Source organism: Pollachius pollachius (assembly GCF_949987615.1).
Source record: "Pollachius pollachius genome assembly, chromosome: 9".
NCBI lineage: Eukaryota > Metazoa > Chordata > Actinopteri > Gadiformes > Gadidae > Pollachius > Pollachius pollachius.
In genome coordinates this window covers 5,253,800-5,270,579 of record NC_136942.1, presented here as the reverse complement: position 1 = coordinate 5,270,579, position 16,780 = coordinate 5,253,800, and the positions used below count along the sequence as shown (strand labels likewise).

General features: G+C 44.9%; 1 protein-coding gene and 1 pseudogene across 2 annotated transcripts; both read right to left on the bottom strand.

Annotated features, from left to right (window-relative positions):
• Positions 1-2,928: 2,928 nt before the first annotated feature.
• On the bottom strand, positions 2,929-6,132 carry LOC307080380 (annotated as a pseudogene). The gene is made up of 3 exons: positions 5,909-6,132; positions 4,585-4,839; positions 2,929-3,179 (listed from the first exon to the last, which is right to left on the bottom strand). The product of its transcript is annotated as an uncharacterized misc_RNA (transcript).
• A 2,279-nt stretch (positions 6,133-8,411) lies between these two features.
• On the bottom strand, positions 8,412-16,096 carry LOC307080360 (forkhead box protein P4-like; the record flags this gene model as incomplete). Its single annotated transcript, XM_079743039.1, has 14 exons — positions 8,412-8,490; positions 8,592-8,698; positions 9,130-9,199; positions 9,962-10,083; positions 10,332-10,433; positions 10,555-10,625; positions 10,809-10,986; positions 11,802-11,939; positions 12,814-12,901; positions 13,126-13,221; positions 13,816-13,966; positions 14,690-14,798; positions 15,536-15,595; positions 16,013-16,096. The coding sequence occupies 14 exons, from the start codon at positions 16,094-16,096 to the stop codon at positions 8,412-8,414; spliced, it is 1,455 nt and encodes a 484-aa protein (XP_079599165.1).
• Between the last annotated feature and the right edge of the window lie 684 nt (positions 16,097-16,780).

Here is a 16,780-nt window from a genome sequence, read left to right as displayed (position 1 = left end):
ACTTCCGTTACTCCGGGATCAATCCTCGGAAACGCCCCGACGCAATTACGCTGCATGCTTTTCCCGGCGCGTCCAAGGCCTCTCATTCCTAGATGAAATGAGGTAAGAAAAGCATCAATAATTCATGCAGACCGATTGCAGCCTAACCCTCATTATCTTAAGTTTTGATACGCCTACTCGCACCCCGCACAAATTCGCATGGCGCGCAGGGGCTTGACGGAAACCATTCCCCTCATTTATTAAAACGAGACAATGTGTTGACGATTCGTTCCCACACGCGTGTCTCTCCCCGCTTTGATCTGTCCTCTCTGTCAGGCTCAAATGTTAGATATTCAAATCCTGTTACGTTTATTTTTGTTTCGTTTACAGCAAGTGGGTACACATGACAGACTGACTATTAGCTGTTATGGTTTTTCTTTTTATTCTTTGTTTTTAAAGACGCTACTTCACACACACACGCAACACGCAAACCTTTGTTTTGATTGAGAAGGTTACAAACATTGTCACTGAGATTTAGGGTGGCGCGGAGGAATACAAATAGACACACAGTCTTCTGCAAATGTGCTCAAAGGTTTTTGGTTTTTTGGAAGAAGAAAAGAAACGACTCGAGTTTTAAAACATAGCCTGCTGTTCACCAGTGGGTCATCTTTTATGTGTGGTCCACTCGCCATTTCTCACCAGACAACCGTCGCCATATCCCCCCATTATGTGCGTGTGTTTGTCTGTGTGGTTGTGTCAGAATATACTTTTAGTGGGTTTTTCAAATTATTTTCACTTCAAATAGTGCCACATTTGGTCAATGTGAACAATCACTATTGTGTTAAACGCAACACAAATCGTATATGTAACTGGACATGATAGGCCTAGGCCTAATGCAGTGTGTGCAGATTATTAATTATTCTGTTGTTTGTTTTACTGAACGACAACATCTACTGTCCTATACCCTGCAGTGCCAGCCTTCACATTCAGACACACTAATAATCCTGATTTGTCAGGCCTTCTTTACCTATGCCTACAGATTAAGCATTCAATGTTTCTGCGCTATGGGACTATTATTTCCTCTGCACTCATTATGGCCTCGAGTGTTACGGTACCGCTGTAACAAATTGAACGGGACAAACGGAACAAAACGTGTGTTATATTCGCTGTGCTGTGGTCGCCATGCTCCAAATCAGATGTCACCACGGCCTCATGTCACCGGCAGCAGCAGAATCCCAAGCCGTTGTTTGTAAAGCAAACCCTTTGATTAGATTCCATCGCGATGACACCCTTTAAACGAGCCTCTTCATTTGCGTGGAGCAGATTGACAGTTAAGTGTTGTCTTGTAAGTGCACGCCTTTGTTTTATTTTTGGCTATCTTCACTGTCATCACGCGCGGAGAAAACAATGAGAGCTCAGAAGGGCCGACTCCGGAGATCTGGGGAGAATAAACGGCACGTGCTCCTTTCATGTTCCGAGAGAAGCAAGCGATTCAGGAAGAGGAGGAGGAGGCTGGGGAGTAAAGAAGCGACTGACAAGTTTCACATCACCCTGCTCTTCAGCTGCAAAGAGCGATGCAGGAGACATTCAAAGCAGGAGTCTTTCTACACGACATGAGAAACCCTCATCTGAGCATAGAGCCCAAAGCAAGCCCCCCTTCATCAAGAGACACACAGAGGTCAGAGTTGTTCAATCTGTGCATGGCTATTTCATGTACAAAGTTAACATGCACCGACATTAAACTGATGTCTGGGCCGATGTATTCTTTGGGGGGTTTGGTGAGGACAAAATCTTTTGTTGTGCCAGATGTGATTACTCGACAGAGTGGAGAAGTAGGGTTTCGTTGGCACTGCAGGGTGCAATGAGTTAATTAATCATCATTGTTGAATTATTTCTCACATTGAGGTGAAAGATGTGATCCTATGATCTGGAGAGAGACAGCAAATGTCCTTGACAAAGTGCTACTGATTAATAAATCAACGCAAAACCTTGAGTAGAAAACACTGAATTTTATATTTTCCCCAAAACTCGCTGAATAAATAAGATTGTATACCATCCTCTCTTTTGTTTTGGAAGAGCTTTAATTGATGTGTGGAGAATGTGTTTCTTAGCACATACCACAATATATTCATTAGGGAATCCTCCATATCTAACAAATAGCTTCTATATATGGGTTCATGTTTCTCTGACTACTATGAAATGACTCGGAGGAACCGGATGGAGGTTGTTTGTTTTGGAACGAGAGCCGCTTCATTGTGGCGCTAATGAATCCCACTGTGTTATGGCTACTGCTGTTTACTCAGAAATATTTAATATGGTGCGCAAAACTGACCCTGACTAAATCTGTGTCCGCGCTTAATGAATCAGTTCATTCAAATATTAAACGTGTAACTTCAGTGTCTTGTTTCGTGTTTGTATGAGAAAGCTCTGCATACTTTGGTTAACAACAGCTGGGTTTAAGTTTATTCTGTAGGACTGTTGTATTGTAGGAGGGTGATCGGTGGTTATAAGTAATAGTAATAATCACTTTTAAGTGTAATTGATCTCTGCCCTAAAATTGTAGATGTTTAAAATGTAGGTTAAGTCAAAGAGTGACTAACGACAATTATAAATATACTGTTTGGTTATTGCAGTTTCTTTTTCCATTTCATTGAACATTTTCTAGGGAATGGACTTTGAAAGGGACCATATGACAATGGCATTCATCCATCAGCTATTTTGCAATTTCAAGTTAGACTCAACAAACAGCGCAATTAAATCAACAAAAACATACACATCCCTGTGAAATCCCCATACATTTTCCATCGAAAAATTTCGCAATGTTGTAAGAAGAACAGTCAGGTGGGCGGAGCCACATTTTCGGCAACCGCTCTGTGTGGGAGGAGCCGCGACGTGGTCCCCAACGTGGACGTAAAGCCCGATGGCTCGGATTGTCTCGGGGGGGGGGGGTCAGCTGTGATGGCAGATGAGGCAGCAGTCCAGGCAGAACTCCAGGCACTCGGTGGACTCGCAGCAGGACTCGAACACCGCGGCGTGGCAGTGGGCGTGGCAGCTGAACGCCTCGGCCGGCGCGTCGCACGCCTCGGCGCCGCAGCGGGTGCAGAGGTGGTGCAGGCAGACGCAGCACGCCTCCAGGAGACCCAGCAGCACCACGGAGCACTGGCACGAGAGGCAGGCCAGCAGCAGGCCCAGGAAGGAGGCTTCGGGAAGGAGTAGGAGGATTATTATTTATATTAACAAAACAAAATTACAAGGCGCTTCAAGATCGCCCCCATTAGTGACATCACAACACAGAGGGAGTATCTTCACAGGTCAACAATAAAGGATTTCAAATGACCGCCCTGCCTAAGTGGACTAACAATTGGTAGGCTGTTGAATTATCCATTATGTATATGGTGGACACTCCCACTTGTGATGTCACTAATGGGTCATTTGTAATCAGCATCAAACCAGACCTGGTGGTACAACAGGCCCTTTAAAGAGCAATGTGTTGGCAACAAACTACTACTACTTGTTGTGTATGTGCAAAAATTAAGATGTCTATCATTGCGTTTGATTGCTTCACCTATTTCATAATTTTGGCAGTGATGACTCCTCCCATCCCAAAGAGGCTGTGGATCTTAAGTGAAGCTAATGCAGATAAAATACAGGCTTCACATGTTCTCCCAACTGCTGTCATGGGCTACGGGAGATTAACAAAACAACCATTAACCCCAAAATTAATCTCAGGCATGTTTGTGATTTGTTTTCTCTCGTTATGCCTGTGTTGGACTTGAAAGAGAGATCAAGTGTGATTGTGTTTGTTTAATCACAGCGGAGATCACTTCAGCAAGGCTGTGTTGGGTGGGAGTCTGCCAGACATCAACAGCATCTCCAAAGAAGCTGTCATCCACATGATAATTGCTCCGCAGTTCAATTTGGTGTGAGCGCGCATGTGATTGCATGCATTAACCTCTTGTCTTTCATGCACGCCTCTTTTGCTGTGGTCTATCCAACGGATCATAAAGGGTCCGCATTGTTATTGTGTTTGATTTATAGTCGTCTTCTTTTTTCATCCTCTCCAGGGCTGGCGAGTGAGAGAGCTCATGCAAATCAAGATGTTTTATCCTGTTTACTGCAGCAAGTAAATACAAGGATGTGAGGATTCCCCAGGGTGGAGAGTTGAGTGTTTTATTTCTGCTCAGTTGATACAATTACGGGCCCCAACATAACATTAGGCAAATCTTTGTCATAACGGAGCATTTCTGTATTTGTGTCTCAATTTACTCACTATATGCTTATGAGACTGAACTCTGAAGCGAAGCTTGAATTGCATAGCGCACAACAGGGTTTTAGCATATCTCTACACTGCTTGGCAGTGCTTTCATGGTCCCTTGAAACATCGCCTGGGCTTGTTCAAAAGAGTTTTGGTGTATTGTTTACCTTTCTACATTTCTAGTCTGGGTGTCATCCTTGGATTTGCTTGCGCGTTGTTTGCTTTGTTTAGTGTCTGTGTGAGAGAAAGAGCGCGCGCGAGAGAGAGGACATACTTGACCCCTGAGTGATCGCCAACGATAATTCTAGTTCTCTGTTTTACTGCACAAAGATTCTTCTTGTCTTCCTCACCGTCGTCCGTAGCCTCAGCGGTGGATGGGGTCAGACTGTCTCCACTTCGGCTCCTCTTGCTGCTCACCGATTGGTTGGAGCCGTGTAGCGTCGAGGTCGGGGGTCCAGAAGGCCGGGGCGCTGTAGTCGTGGGGGGTACCGGTTGTCCGCAGCGTGGACAGGGCTCTGGGAGGACCAGCTTGGGTTCTCTACGGACCTCCTCCACCCCCCCTAGAGGGGCTGGAGGTGGGGTCGCCCCATCGACACGCTGGGCTGCTGAGGAAACAGATCAATAAAACCATCCATCATAACAAATTGATCACAACTGCAGGTTTGAGCTTTAACACTGTGGAAATTAAGTGACTTCACTTTACTTATTCCCATAGTGTTAGCTCAAACCTGCGGTTATAAAAAGTTATAAATAATAACAGATGTTTACTTCGATGTTGTATTTGATTTGGGTTTCCTTATCTTCAAGGCTCTCATTTTATCTGTTGGTGTATTGCTCCTACTCATGTCTTTCACATCATCGCAACATCTTCCACACATTCCCTTCACTCATGGTCTGTCGCTCTGCGTGTCTTTGAACACCATGGCTAGTTACTTTCTTTTACTCGAGCACCTTCCTTCAAACTCATTATTTACCCTCATCAAATGCTTGGTTCCCCTTTGATGAACCTCGCACCCAGGAGTTAGGTTTTGACTGTGACACGCACAGGAATGTGAGAGATGTCTGGCAGTTTGTTTTATTAAAAGACAGTGCCACGAGCTGTCATCCCACCGTATGCTACTGATGAGTCATTGCTGACGGATGCTGAGGTGTTCTCAAGTGTGTGTGTATATATATATATATATATACAGTATATATATATCATATTCACGGGTGACGTCTCAATCAATCCTATTGCTTCATGTCTTATGTGAGGGTCCCTTATGATATCAAGGCCAGTGGGCTTCTAATGCAGACTTTTGTTGATAGATTGTAAAACATTAAACAGATGATTATAAATAGCGCTTAGAGAGGGGAACTGATTAGAAAGACAACACCCAACGACACAACGATAGCCCTTCCTGAAGGAAGGGACCCATTGATGGTATTGCTATGAATCTAGAAGAGCTTGGCCTTGAGAAATGAGTATCCCAGCTTCCAAGTTTCAGGCTATTTCCCTCTGTCGGAGTCCCAGTCAGGGATTCTATTGTGTACAAATCATTGAATTAGTACATAATATGTACTACTTATTACATTATATTTACACCATAGGACTGAAAAAAAACACAATCTATGCTCTATTCAAGATACACCCCTCGCTTTCCAAAAGTATTTTGAACCCCCCACAACACTGACCTCGGGTAGAATCGCTCCCTCCCTCCCCTGGGTGGTCGGCGACCTCTGAAGAGGGTTCCCTCGGTAACATGTCTCCCCGGTTCACACCGTCAACAACCCCTCCGTCTCCATGGAAACATCCTGACGGCTAGCGCACGCGTCCTACGCCTAGAGCACTGGGCTGTGTCCTCATGCTGGGTGAAGCCGCCGGCCTGGTTAAGAGGCGACTGGGTCTGGTGATTCATCAGCACAACCCAGGGGCCCTCAAACCCCCGTCAGCCCTGTGGAGGGCCGGAGAGGGCCAGGGTGGGGTGAGAGGAGGGACGCCTCTGCCTCCTTCCTCCTCCTCCTCCTTCCTCCCCTTGTTCTGATTTTAGTCCCCTAACACAATGGGGACACATACCCCATGAGGCTGTCAGCAGGACGCGCACGTGTGCCGACACGGTGCATTCACACGCTCAGATGCACACAGGGAAGTCTGCGCACTTATACACAGTTTAACACATGCGTTGTGGGGACATACCCACCACACAAACACTCATATACACACAAACATGAAAGCACATACATAACACACATCCGTGCACACAGATGCATGAGTAAGATGACCTAACACACACGCACGCACGAACACACACACACACACACACACACACACACATATCCATGACATGCATGCACACATGAATGTCTATAAACACACACACACACACACACACACACACATCCATGACATGCATGCAAACATGAATGCCTATGCACAAACTCACAAACACTCACTCACAAACACACACACACACACACACAAACACACACACACACACACACACACACACACACAATCAACATCAAGTTGAAAACAACATGTGAACTCAAGGTGAGCCACGCTCCTTCCTGGACGCAGCACACTTCACAGGAAGCAGGTCGCCAGTGACTCATCTAACGTATTAGTGTGAAAATAGCACTTTTAATTTCACTTTAATTATATAACTACATTTTTGAGTGGTCACAATATAACAGTTTTATTTTTCATAATACAATGCTAAATATTTTTGGGGGGTATTTTATGTAAGTATTTGTAAAGTCTTAAAGTACCGACAGCACTCCAATATTAAATTGGAGGTTTTTCAATATTCCCTCAATATTATCTTTAACTGACAACACCAGAAGTAGTAACATCCTTAAAGACCTACATTGGGCAGCTATAGGCCATGAAAGACAAAAATCAAGCAGCGTTGCAAATATCCGATTGTTCAGTGTGGACGTTATGAATACATTAGACGCAGACGACTTCATTGTTGTTACGATATCCTGATGGGAAGATGAACAGAGAGTGACCCTCTTGGCAGGGATGTTGACTAAATGTTGTCACCGCGCTGTGTTGAAAACATGTTGACTCGCGCGTCTCGCGATGAGTCTGTGGCACATCAAAGCCCCGCGTTAAGTGAAGCTGTTCAAGTTGTCGCTCGGCGCGCTAACTTTCAGCGGGTAAACACGGCGACGCCCGGGAGAGGTAATCAGAAAATGTCACCTAAATGGGCTGACAAGGTATCAAAGAGACCCTAAGTCTAACTCTTTATCAGCCCAGACAATTACTGACACTGATGCTCAACAAGAGGCTGAAGAAAATAAGATTTAGTCGCTTGAAATGTCGGGTGCTTTGTTGCGTTGTTTGCTGGTGAAAGATCTTTTGGTTTCCTTCACATGATGGGAGACAAGGTAGACGGAGAATCGTGTTGGGAGGGGGATGGCGAACTAACTCTTATAAACAGCAGAAAAAAAAATTAGTTATCATATATGATAACTTTATACTTACATTTACATTATTAGGCTTTATAGCACATAGATAGCCAACAAATTGTAATACAACAGCCTTTTATATTTTAAGCTTGTGATATTTTAATGTTTTACACACAATATGTTTTGCAAAAATCAAACAACCACTTTAATGTGTAGCAAATCCATTTATATATTGATTACAATTTAATAACCAACTTTGCATGTACAAAAACAGAAGAAACCTTTGTAAATACAAATTTACTTTTGAATTGAGGAACAATAAATTAATTTAAATGCATTGAACAATCTTAAAGCAGTTTAAAACGGCTGTGTGTGACAGATACACACTGCTCTACTCTACTCCCCGTAAAGCAGTTGATTAATTAGTTAGTTTGAAACATCTTCACATTGGTTTCTAGATACAAATACATTATAAGAACATTACAGCACACTGTACATATCTTCAGATAACGGTTTCTATCTGAAACGTCATAACATTACAGAATATATTATCAAGTGTTTAGCCAACTGAATATACACATTGTGATCCATGACACGTTCTCGCTGTGATTACTGCTATCAGACCGGTAACAAACACATCCAGTTCAAAGGTCAAATTAAAGTCATCAAAATCCTCCAGAAGAATACAAATAATAACGATGATTACAGACTGCATCCCCTGCTGACCGTCCACATATTTTGTTTACTTAGTTGTCTTTGTTTTAACATTGCAGGGGGTCAGGGGTCATTCAGGGTCGAACAGGGGGCTGGGTGACCCCAGATCCTCTTCGGAACTCAGCACCTCCTCCTTCATGAAGCGGGGTCTAGAAAAACACCACAGTGGGACATGTCTTAAATCAATCCAGGGTTAGGGTTAGCTCCAGCTGCATGCAGCGCTCCTGTACTGTGAGTGTGAAGTTCTTACTGCTGGCCTTGTGAGGAGCAGTGTGTCGTCTCTGCGTCCCTCTCACTGTGTCCCCCTGAACCTTTGATGCACTGCGCTCCGGGAACGGTCGTCTCAACAACGGCCGTCTGGAACGATTGAGAGTAGAGTTGAGTAGAGTACAGTAGAGACGGGGAGTAGAGTAGATCAAGGTAGAGTAGAGTAGAAGAGGGTACAATAATGTGAAGTAGATTACTATAGAACAGGTTAGGGTAGGTTGAGTACAGCAGGGTATAGGGTAGAGGGGAATAGGGTACAGTAGAGTAGAACAGGGTAGGGTAGGCAGAGCGCAGCAGGGTATAGGGTAGAGGGGAACAGGGTGCAGTAGAGTAGAACAGGGTAGGGTAGGCAGAGTACAGCAGGGTATAGGGTACATAAGAGTAGAGTGGTGCAGAGTAGAGCAGGGTAAGCTGAGTATGGGGATGTGGGCAAGAGAAGGATAGAGCGCTGCGGAGTCCAATGCAAAGCAGTGAGTGGCTGAAGCCCATGGACCAGAGGGATGCGCACGGCACCCACTCACCTGTAGTCCCACACCTGAGGTCGACCCCAAGGCGCGACCGGAGGGCACGGGTTTCATCGTAGAGGCACTTCTGCCCGGAGAAAAAAGAAACCATCAGAGAATAGGACAGTGGTGCTGCCAAATTTGAATAAACACGCTAATCAACACATTCTTAACATCGAATCAGATCCCAAGAAGAAATCCCGTAAAAGCTGGACCAAATTACTTCAAAGGTAATATGTGATATTTTTTCGGGAGATTTTGTGATATAAGAATGGTTAATGGTTCCCCTTTGGGATGGAAAATCCATACGTTTACTTTAGATTATTTGAGCTTTGATTACTTCCTGTTGGGTTATCTAGCCACCCTCTTTCTACCTACTGTTAGCCCCCCCTTTTTTTTTGATTGTTGGTTGTTGTTGGTTTTGTTAACCTTTTTCCTAGTGTGACCCGGTCACAAGAAAGCAGTGACTCCCTGTTGCATGCATCTGCTTGATGAGAACACAGGCTTTTCTGTCCTTTAGGTCAACATCTCCCTCCTCCATTTCCTTGCGGGGATGGGTTGAGGCTGTGGTAGAAGGGTCTGTGGAACGGTATCCTGCGCTCACTCTGCTAGAGAGGAGACTAGTGTATGCATTCTTTAAAAGGATTTTTATCTACAACGTTTTTGCGTTTCAAAGTCTTATCCGTCCTAGACCCAATATCCCACAAAGGGAATTGCCACGACATCTTTAAGCCAGATTCCTAACCCTTACAATCTCCTTGGAGACATTCATCTCAAGTCACGGTTAGTCACTTCAGTGTAACCACCTCTGCTAAAGGACCAAAGGTAAACGAAGTCCATGAAACGTTACCCTGTCAGCTTCTGGGACCTCCTCCTCTGGAACTCCAACTCGTCTACTGTCCAAACGGCCCCCTTCACGTTCTCCACCCGCACAAAGCATTTGTGGAGGCTCAGATTGTGTCGCACAGCATTCTGGGAAAATCCAATAAAAGTGACCATTTGAGAAGATGAGTTAAAGTCGTGAAATCATTAAAACAAAGAGTTATCCAACTAATAATAATAGTAATAATACATTTTATTTCAGGGCACCTTTCAAAACTCTAAAGGTCGCCTTACAGTTAAGAAAAGCAAATATAATTCAAACAAACAAAGACAATTTAATTCGGATCATGAGGTTGATCACAGTTAGATCCCCAGGTTTTTTTGAAGGTTCCAGCTACCTTCCACGTCGCAGCGTTTCGCCGGAAATACGCGAACGTGCACGTGAACCAGTTGTATATCTCGTTGAGTGTTAACTGCTTTTCTGATGCCGTCATTATAGCCTGGAAGAAATACAGTTTCAGATCAGATGAAGCTCCCGGTATGACCGTAGGTCATGTGCACTCGTCAAGTATTATTAGTTGTGATTGAGAAAGAAAAACAGTATATTTTATTAATATCTACCTGTCTTATCAGGGTTGCGTAGGTAAAAGGTGGTCTGATGTCAGTATGCCTGTACAGCTCAAACTCATCCTCTGAAAAAGCAGAAATATTGCAAGTTTGATTAAAAAATGACCCAATGTATATTTCCCTTAGAACAAATACATTTATGATATAGTGATAGGAGCTTTTCTAAATGCTCAAAGCCACTTTACATAACAAGACACAGACAGTTATAATCATACAACCGACAACATTTCGGAGAATTCATTTTTTACCAGAGGACAAAGATGAGAGAGACGGCCGATGCAGTCTCCTCATGGCCCCCCAGCCCCCCAGTGTCCTTGTGGGGGACCCCAAACCCGACTCGGGCCCCCCCCGGGACGGAGCTCTGATGGGGGGGGCCTTCTCCTGGAGGCTGGGGCAGGGCGAGCTGCTGGAGACGATGGTTCTGGGCTGAATGAACACAAAGAAAAGGGAACAGAGGGGAGTGAAGGGGAAGTGACGGTCAGTCCCAGATTTGTTTTAAAGAAGAGTTTCGTGCCCAAGGTGCCGTCGGTGAACCAGACGGAAAAACAGGGAGGTTGTCAACAGCGTGTAACGCAGCGATTAGATCCGCCTCGGAGTGTGAGTCCACTAATTTGCTTGGAAGAGGGAAGCCAATCATGGCTAATTACAGGGTGAAATTTGTTTGGCGAGTTTTTGATTATGGTGCAGAGTTTGGTAGATTAACTGATCATTAGTTATCCCATTATCCTGCTGGGTCTTTTGTGTCCTGTCTGAACACACACACATCCGCAAACATCTGGCCACAACAGCTGGAAACCATGGCAGCGGCACTTTGAAGACATTGCCACCCTCCATCGTCCTCAAAATGCGATGGAACCGTGAGTATCTGCGTGTATGTTCACGAGGTATGGGTCAGGGTCACAAAGACGCAAAGTACTGATTTTAAAAGCAATAGCGGAAAAATGTAAAATGTTTGTGACCCTCATTTCATGCATGTGTGTGTGGTCACAGAAACGACATCCAGCATGCGGCCTATTTCACACGAGTCATCGAACTGTGAGAGGAATACGAGCCCTAGGTGTTCATGTGGGGTGGTGTACATGGTGGAAGAAAATAGGTATTATTTCAATGGGGTCTGTTTATCACAAAAATAAGCCTCATCTCCGAAGAAGCATGGAATTCAATTCATGGCCCATTTGCTTTTTGCTTTCCCCAAGTTTTGTTGTCCATCAGAACTCCTGAACACCCTGTCCAAGATCTACCTGTTGACTGAACGGGTCATCGGACGCTTCAGGGTGAGGCGGGAGAACACCCACGGGTGCTGCCAGAGAGAGGGCACCCAAAGGTGGCAGGTGGAGGTGAGCCATCATTGCCTGGAGTCGTTCCCGTTCTTTAGAGAGCTGTTGATAGTAGACAAGAAGGGTCGGGGGGGTGGATAGAAGATCAGAAATCATGTGGGGGAGATCTTCATTCAAAGGACCAAACGTGAGAAGACTTCTTTACAGCCTTTTGATTTAATTTTGTCGAAACAAGCGGCGACAGTAAGGGCTGATAAATCAAATAAGACTTTGTGATTGTTGTTCGAGTCATGAACATCATTTAAGCACTTTGATAGCTTTCCTCACTTTATCATATGACAGTCTTATATATTTTGGGTCTATAAACTGAGGTAGCCGAGCATGGATTGTAACACTGCTTTTCCTGTCAAACAGTGTACGAAACATACTTTATTTCAATGTTTTGGTTGCACACAGCATCTTCGTTGAAATCTAAGGCATCCCAGGCTATGCAAATGTATGTAATTAACTGATAGCCTAACAGAAAGAGGGACAGACGGACGGATGGACCTAGGGAGGAGCAGGATTGATGGAGGTTAGGCTGGACAGACAGGCGGACGTAGGGAGGGACCGGATTGATGGAGGTTAGGCTGGACAGACAGGCGGACGTAGGGAGGGACCGGATTGATGGAGGTTAGACATGACAGACAGACGGAGGTAGGGAGGGACAGCATTGATGGAGGTTAGGCTGGACAGACAGACATTTACATTTACATTTACATTTAGGGCATTTAGCAGACGCTTTTATCCAAAGCGACTTACAATAAGTGCATTTGTTACAATAAGTACATTTGTCATAAGAAGTGAAACAATATATCGCTGTCGGTACAGTAAAGACGTTCATAGAACCAAGTGCAGACAGACAGACGTAGGGAGGGACAAGGTTGATTTGATGTTATGATGGGCGGATGGGCAGACGAATGCAAGTCCAGCTGACCTGGAGGTCTAACTGCTGGACCACTTGCATCTGGACTCGACACTGGGCGGTGGTCCGGTCGTCCAGGGTGTGTCCGCTCACCAGGTGCCTGGGAACACAACATGGGGGTCCATGAGAGCAGCACAGTGCAATAGAACGTACAGATACAAACCAACCGGTCGCTGCACAAAACTTTGTCCCAAGCAAAGGACAAACAACAAAGGAATTTAAAAAAAAAAATTAATAAAAATAGCTGTCAGATTTGAAATGAATACTACTAGTAAAAAATGATGTATTAATGGGGATAATGTTAAGCAACGTCAATGAACCTACTTGAGAAAGTGGCTGATGCTGTCACACACAAGCTCACAGCCTGGCCAGTTGCACAGACCGTGAGCGTAGAGATGGTGTGACGCTGCTTCACCGACACTGAGAGGAGGAGAGGGAAAGGACGTGTCATGGAAATGAGGGAGAAATGTGAATGAGGGTTAAAATAAACAACTTATAGCAAAGGAACAAAAGACATCCCCCATGTTGCATTGACATCCACGTACCCAATATTCATATGGGGTTCAACTCCAGGTCTAAAAGGTTCTGGGTTTGATCCCCATGCCCTTAGAGAAGGCATCCATGAGCCAGAAGTCTAACCCTTACCTCTCCTTAATGAACTGTAAGTCCATCAAATTACGAAATACAAGAAAAACGGTTTAAGACGCTATTTGGAGTTGGAGGGAAACCGTGAAGGATTATTACAAACCGTGTATCTTTTGATTTGGTACTAAACTTTTCTCCTTTGCCTTGTTGGTAAAAAGTGGAAAACAAAACACAACAAAACAAAACACGGTCCCAAGGGGAATTAAATACGTAGTCTACCATAATAGCAAACAAACACCTCTGGCTTTTCAAAGAATTGGAGGAACCATTTTTTGTTCAAAAAGAGTGACACATCTTTGATGTTTAGGAAAGGACAACAACAGCTGCGTTCTTGAGATCCCTTCAACACCGAGAACAGGCGGAACGTACCATTCTGTGGGGAGAGGGGAGGTAGATCGTGGGTTGTTGATCTCAGTCGCTGGGATTTTGATGGGGTATGCAGGGTAAGCTGTCCAGTCCTTCTTGGTGCTTTTATCTTCTCGTAGGCCGTTGATCAACTCCTTCCATATCTGGTGGACCTCTGTAGAAAAGAAATGCAATCTTTAACACCACCATTATACTAATATAATATCTCTTATTATTTTTAATCCTTTATTATGTTTTATTATTCTGCCTGTGGCCACAGGTCTTCCTGAGCAAAAAGAGACCGTTTCCCAGCCCAGAGGTTCTGTGTTCATACCCGGATGTCCACCGTCCTGAAGGCATCCTTGATAACCTGCCTAAATAACCGCAACCAGCTCCTTAATGACATGAAGCTAATGTTCAGTGTCAATACATAAGGAAGAAAAAAGAAAGCCTCAACATCTGCTTAGTAGTATATAGTAAGTAATTTTTTCCCTTTGTTACTTTCCATTGCCGGGGCCCAGTCCTGTGTGAGTATATACACGTTTTCACACATGTCCTCCGCATTTTTGCCGCATTTGTATATCAGGAGATTCGACCCTGAGGGTGATTCACACTTGATACTTTATATGCGGACATCAATGTCATTCAGACATCACTAGAATCAACGGGGGGTTTAGGGGGTTCTGCTTGCAAGGGGCGGGATATGACGTAAGCATGACCTAAGTTCGCAAGAGGCGGGATAAGTGCGGACGCTGTCACTCTAGTTTGTTTTGGTTTGACCACAGACAGCATAGAGGCAGAATGGGCAGAACTCATCGCAATCATCATGTTCGACCAAGGCAAACACAAACCACGACTCAAAGCAGGTCTGAGATGAATGGGGAGAGGAGAGGCAGACCTTGTGGGGCTGCTGGACAAGGGGCCGTCGGCCTCTGGAGACCTAAGAGCTGCTGCTGGTACTGCTGGAGTCGGAGGAGCTGTTGGAACATCAGCTGTGGTGAAGCGACCTGAGAGAGAGAGAGAGAGAGAGAGAGAGAGAGAGAGAGAGAGAGAGGGAGAGGGAGAGGGAGAGAGAGGGAGAGAGAGAGAGAGAGAGAGAGAGAGAGAGAGAGAGGGAGAGAGAGGGAGAGAGGGAGAGGAAGAGAGAGAGGGAGAGAGAGAGAGGGAGGGAGAGAGAGAGAGAGAGAGAGAGAGAGGGAGAGAGAGAGAGAGAGGGAGAGGAAGAGAGAGAGGGAGAGAGAGAGAGGGAGGGAGAGAGAGAGAGAGAGAGAGAGAGGGAAAGAGAGAGAGAGAGAGAGAGGGAGAGGAAGAGAGAGAGAGCGAGAGAGAGAGAGAGAGAGAGAGAGAGAAACAGAGAGAGAAAAAAAAACAGGAAGGGTCAGGGATATGGAATCCGTCTCCTTCGCTCCCTCTTTCCCCCTCTCCCTCCCTCCCTCTGTCATTTCCCTTTCCCTCTCAATCCAGCCCTCTCTCTCCGATCTGAAAAGTTCAAACAACAGTGCTGTGGCATCAACCTTTCCATTGAGACCAAGTTAAAGACTAAAAGCTTCACAATCGTGTAGAGGTGATGGTGTTTGACCCCCAGCTGGAAGGTTCCATCCCCTGTGACCGTAGCCACCTGAGCATCCCTACATGGCTGCCTCTTTGGTTATCTGTATACCGTCAATATTGGATAACAATGCACTACTAGTAACACTAGTTACAATGAATACCTATTTGAGAGGTCACCAAAGTGATGTCATACCTCCTTAACTTTCTTGTGTGGCAGCTGAAGTTGTAGCTGAAGCTGTTGTTTCTTGTAAAGCTAAAAAAAAAAGAAAGTGTTGACCACAAAATGTAAAATGTAAGTCAATATAACAGAAAACAGTGTGGGCGCCCAAACACGATTGTAAATGGACTGCATTTATATAGTGCTTTTTTGTAACCAGAGGCCACCCAAAGTGCTGTACAATATTGCCTGACATTCAACCATTCATGCACACATTCACACACCGATGGCGGCGTCAGCCAGCTCGTCGGGAGCAGTAAGGGTTAGGTGCCTTGCTCAGGGACGCCTCGACACTCTGGAACCGGGGATCGAACTAGCAACCTTGCAGTTACCAGCCAAGCTGCTCTACCTCCTGACCTACATGCCGCCCACAATCTACTGGTCCCCTCTAGTATTTCTCATGCACAGTTCGGTAGCATCCACGGGCGTGTGTAGCTGGGCTGTGGTGAGTACCTGTTGGAGGAGAAGGGCTTGATGTTGGAGCAGAGACTGCAGCTGAGTGGCAGAGAGAGTCTGCTGCGCAGGCTGTGGAGCCATCCTGTAGACACAGACAACCAGATGAGAAAGGGGTAAGGGGTGTTCGACTCTCAGTCAAAATATACTGGGTTTGATCCCTGATCCTCGAGTAAGAAGCCTAACCTAGCTTTGTCTTAATGATAATGAGGTCACTGTTAAAAGGTGCTCTAGGTAAGATTAAGGAGTTATTATTTGTGTTACTTGTGAAATTGCAGAGCAGTCCTGCAGCTAATAGTGGGTAAAATGCGCTGTGAGAAGATCTGTTTGGACTCTGTGATTTAGATTTCACACTGCACCCGGCTCATTTCTGATCAATCAGGGCATCTCTTCCCTGATTACAACACTTATCAATTGCAAGGAAAAGAGGAGGGAGGTACACTTTTGGTTGTTCAAAATCCTACTGAAGTTATTCTCCCTCTCTCTCTTTAAAGCTCTTACCGAGACTAACTTTAAATAAATAATTCAGATAAATGCAAAATCTGAACACAAAAAGTACTGAAACAAATCGGCCTGAATAAACCCCTACTAATATAGAATTAGATCTATTCGGCTACACTAGAGAGAGTTCAGAGTAGCAGAATCAGAAGGTGAAGAATGCACTTTTTTTTCTCTTTCTATATTTCTTTCCTTCTTTCTAATTATTGGAAAGAATGAACCATAGCAGAGGTCTGAGTGAGGAAAAATGTACCTTGCACAGAGTACTAA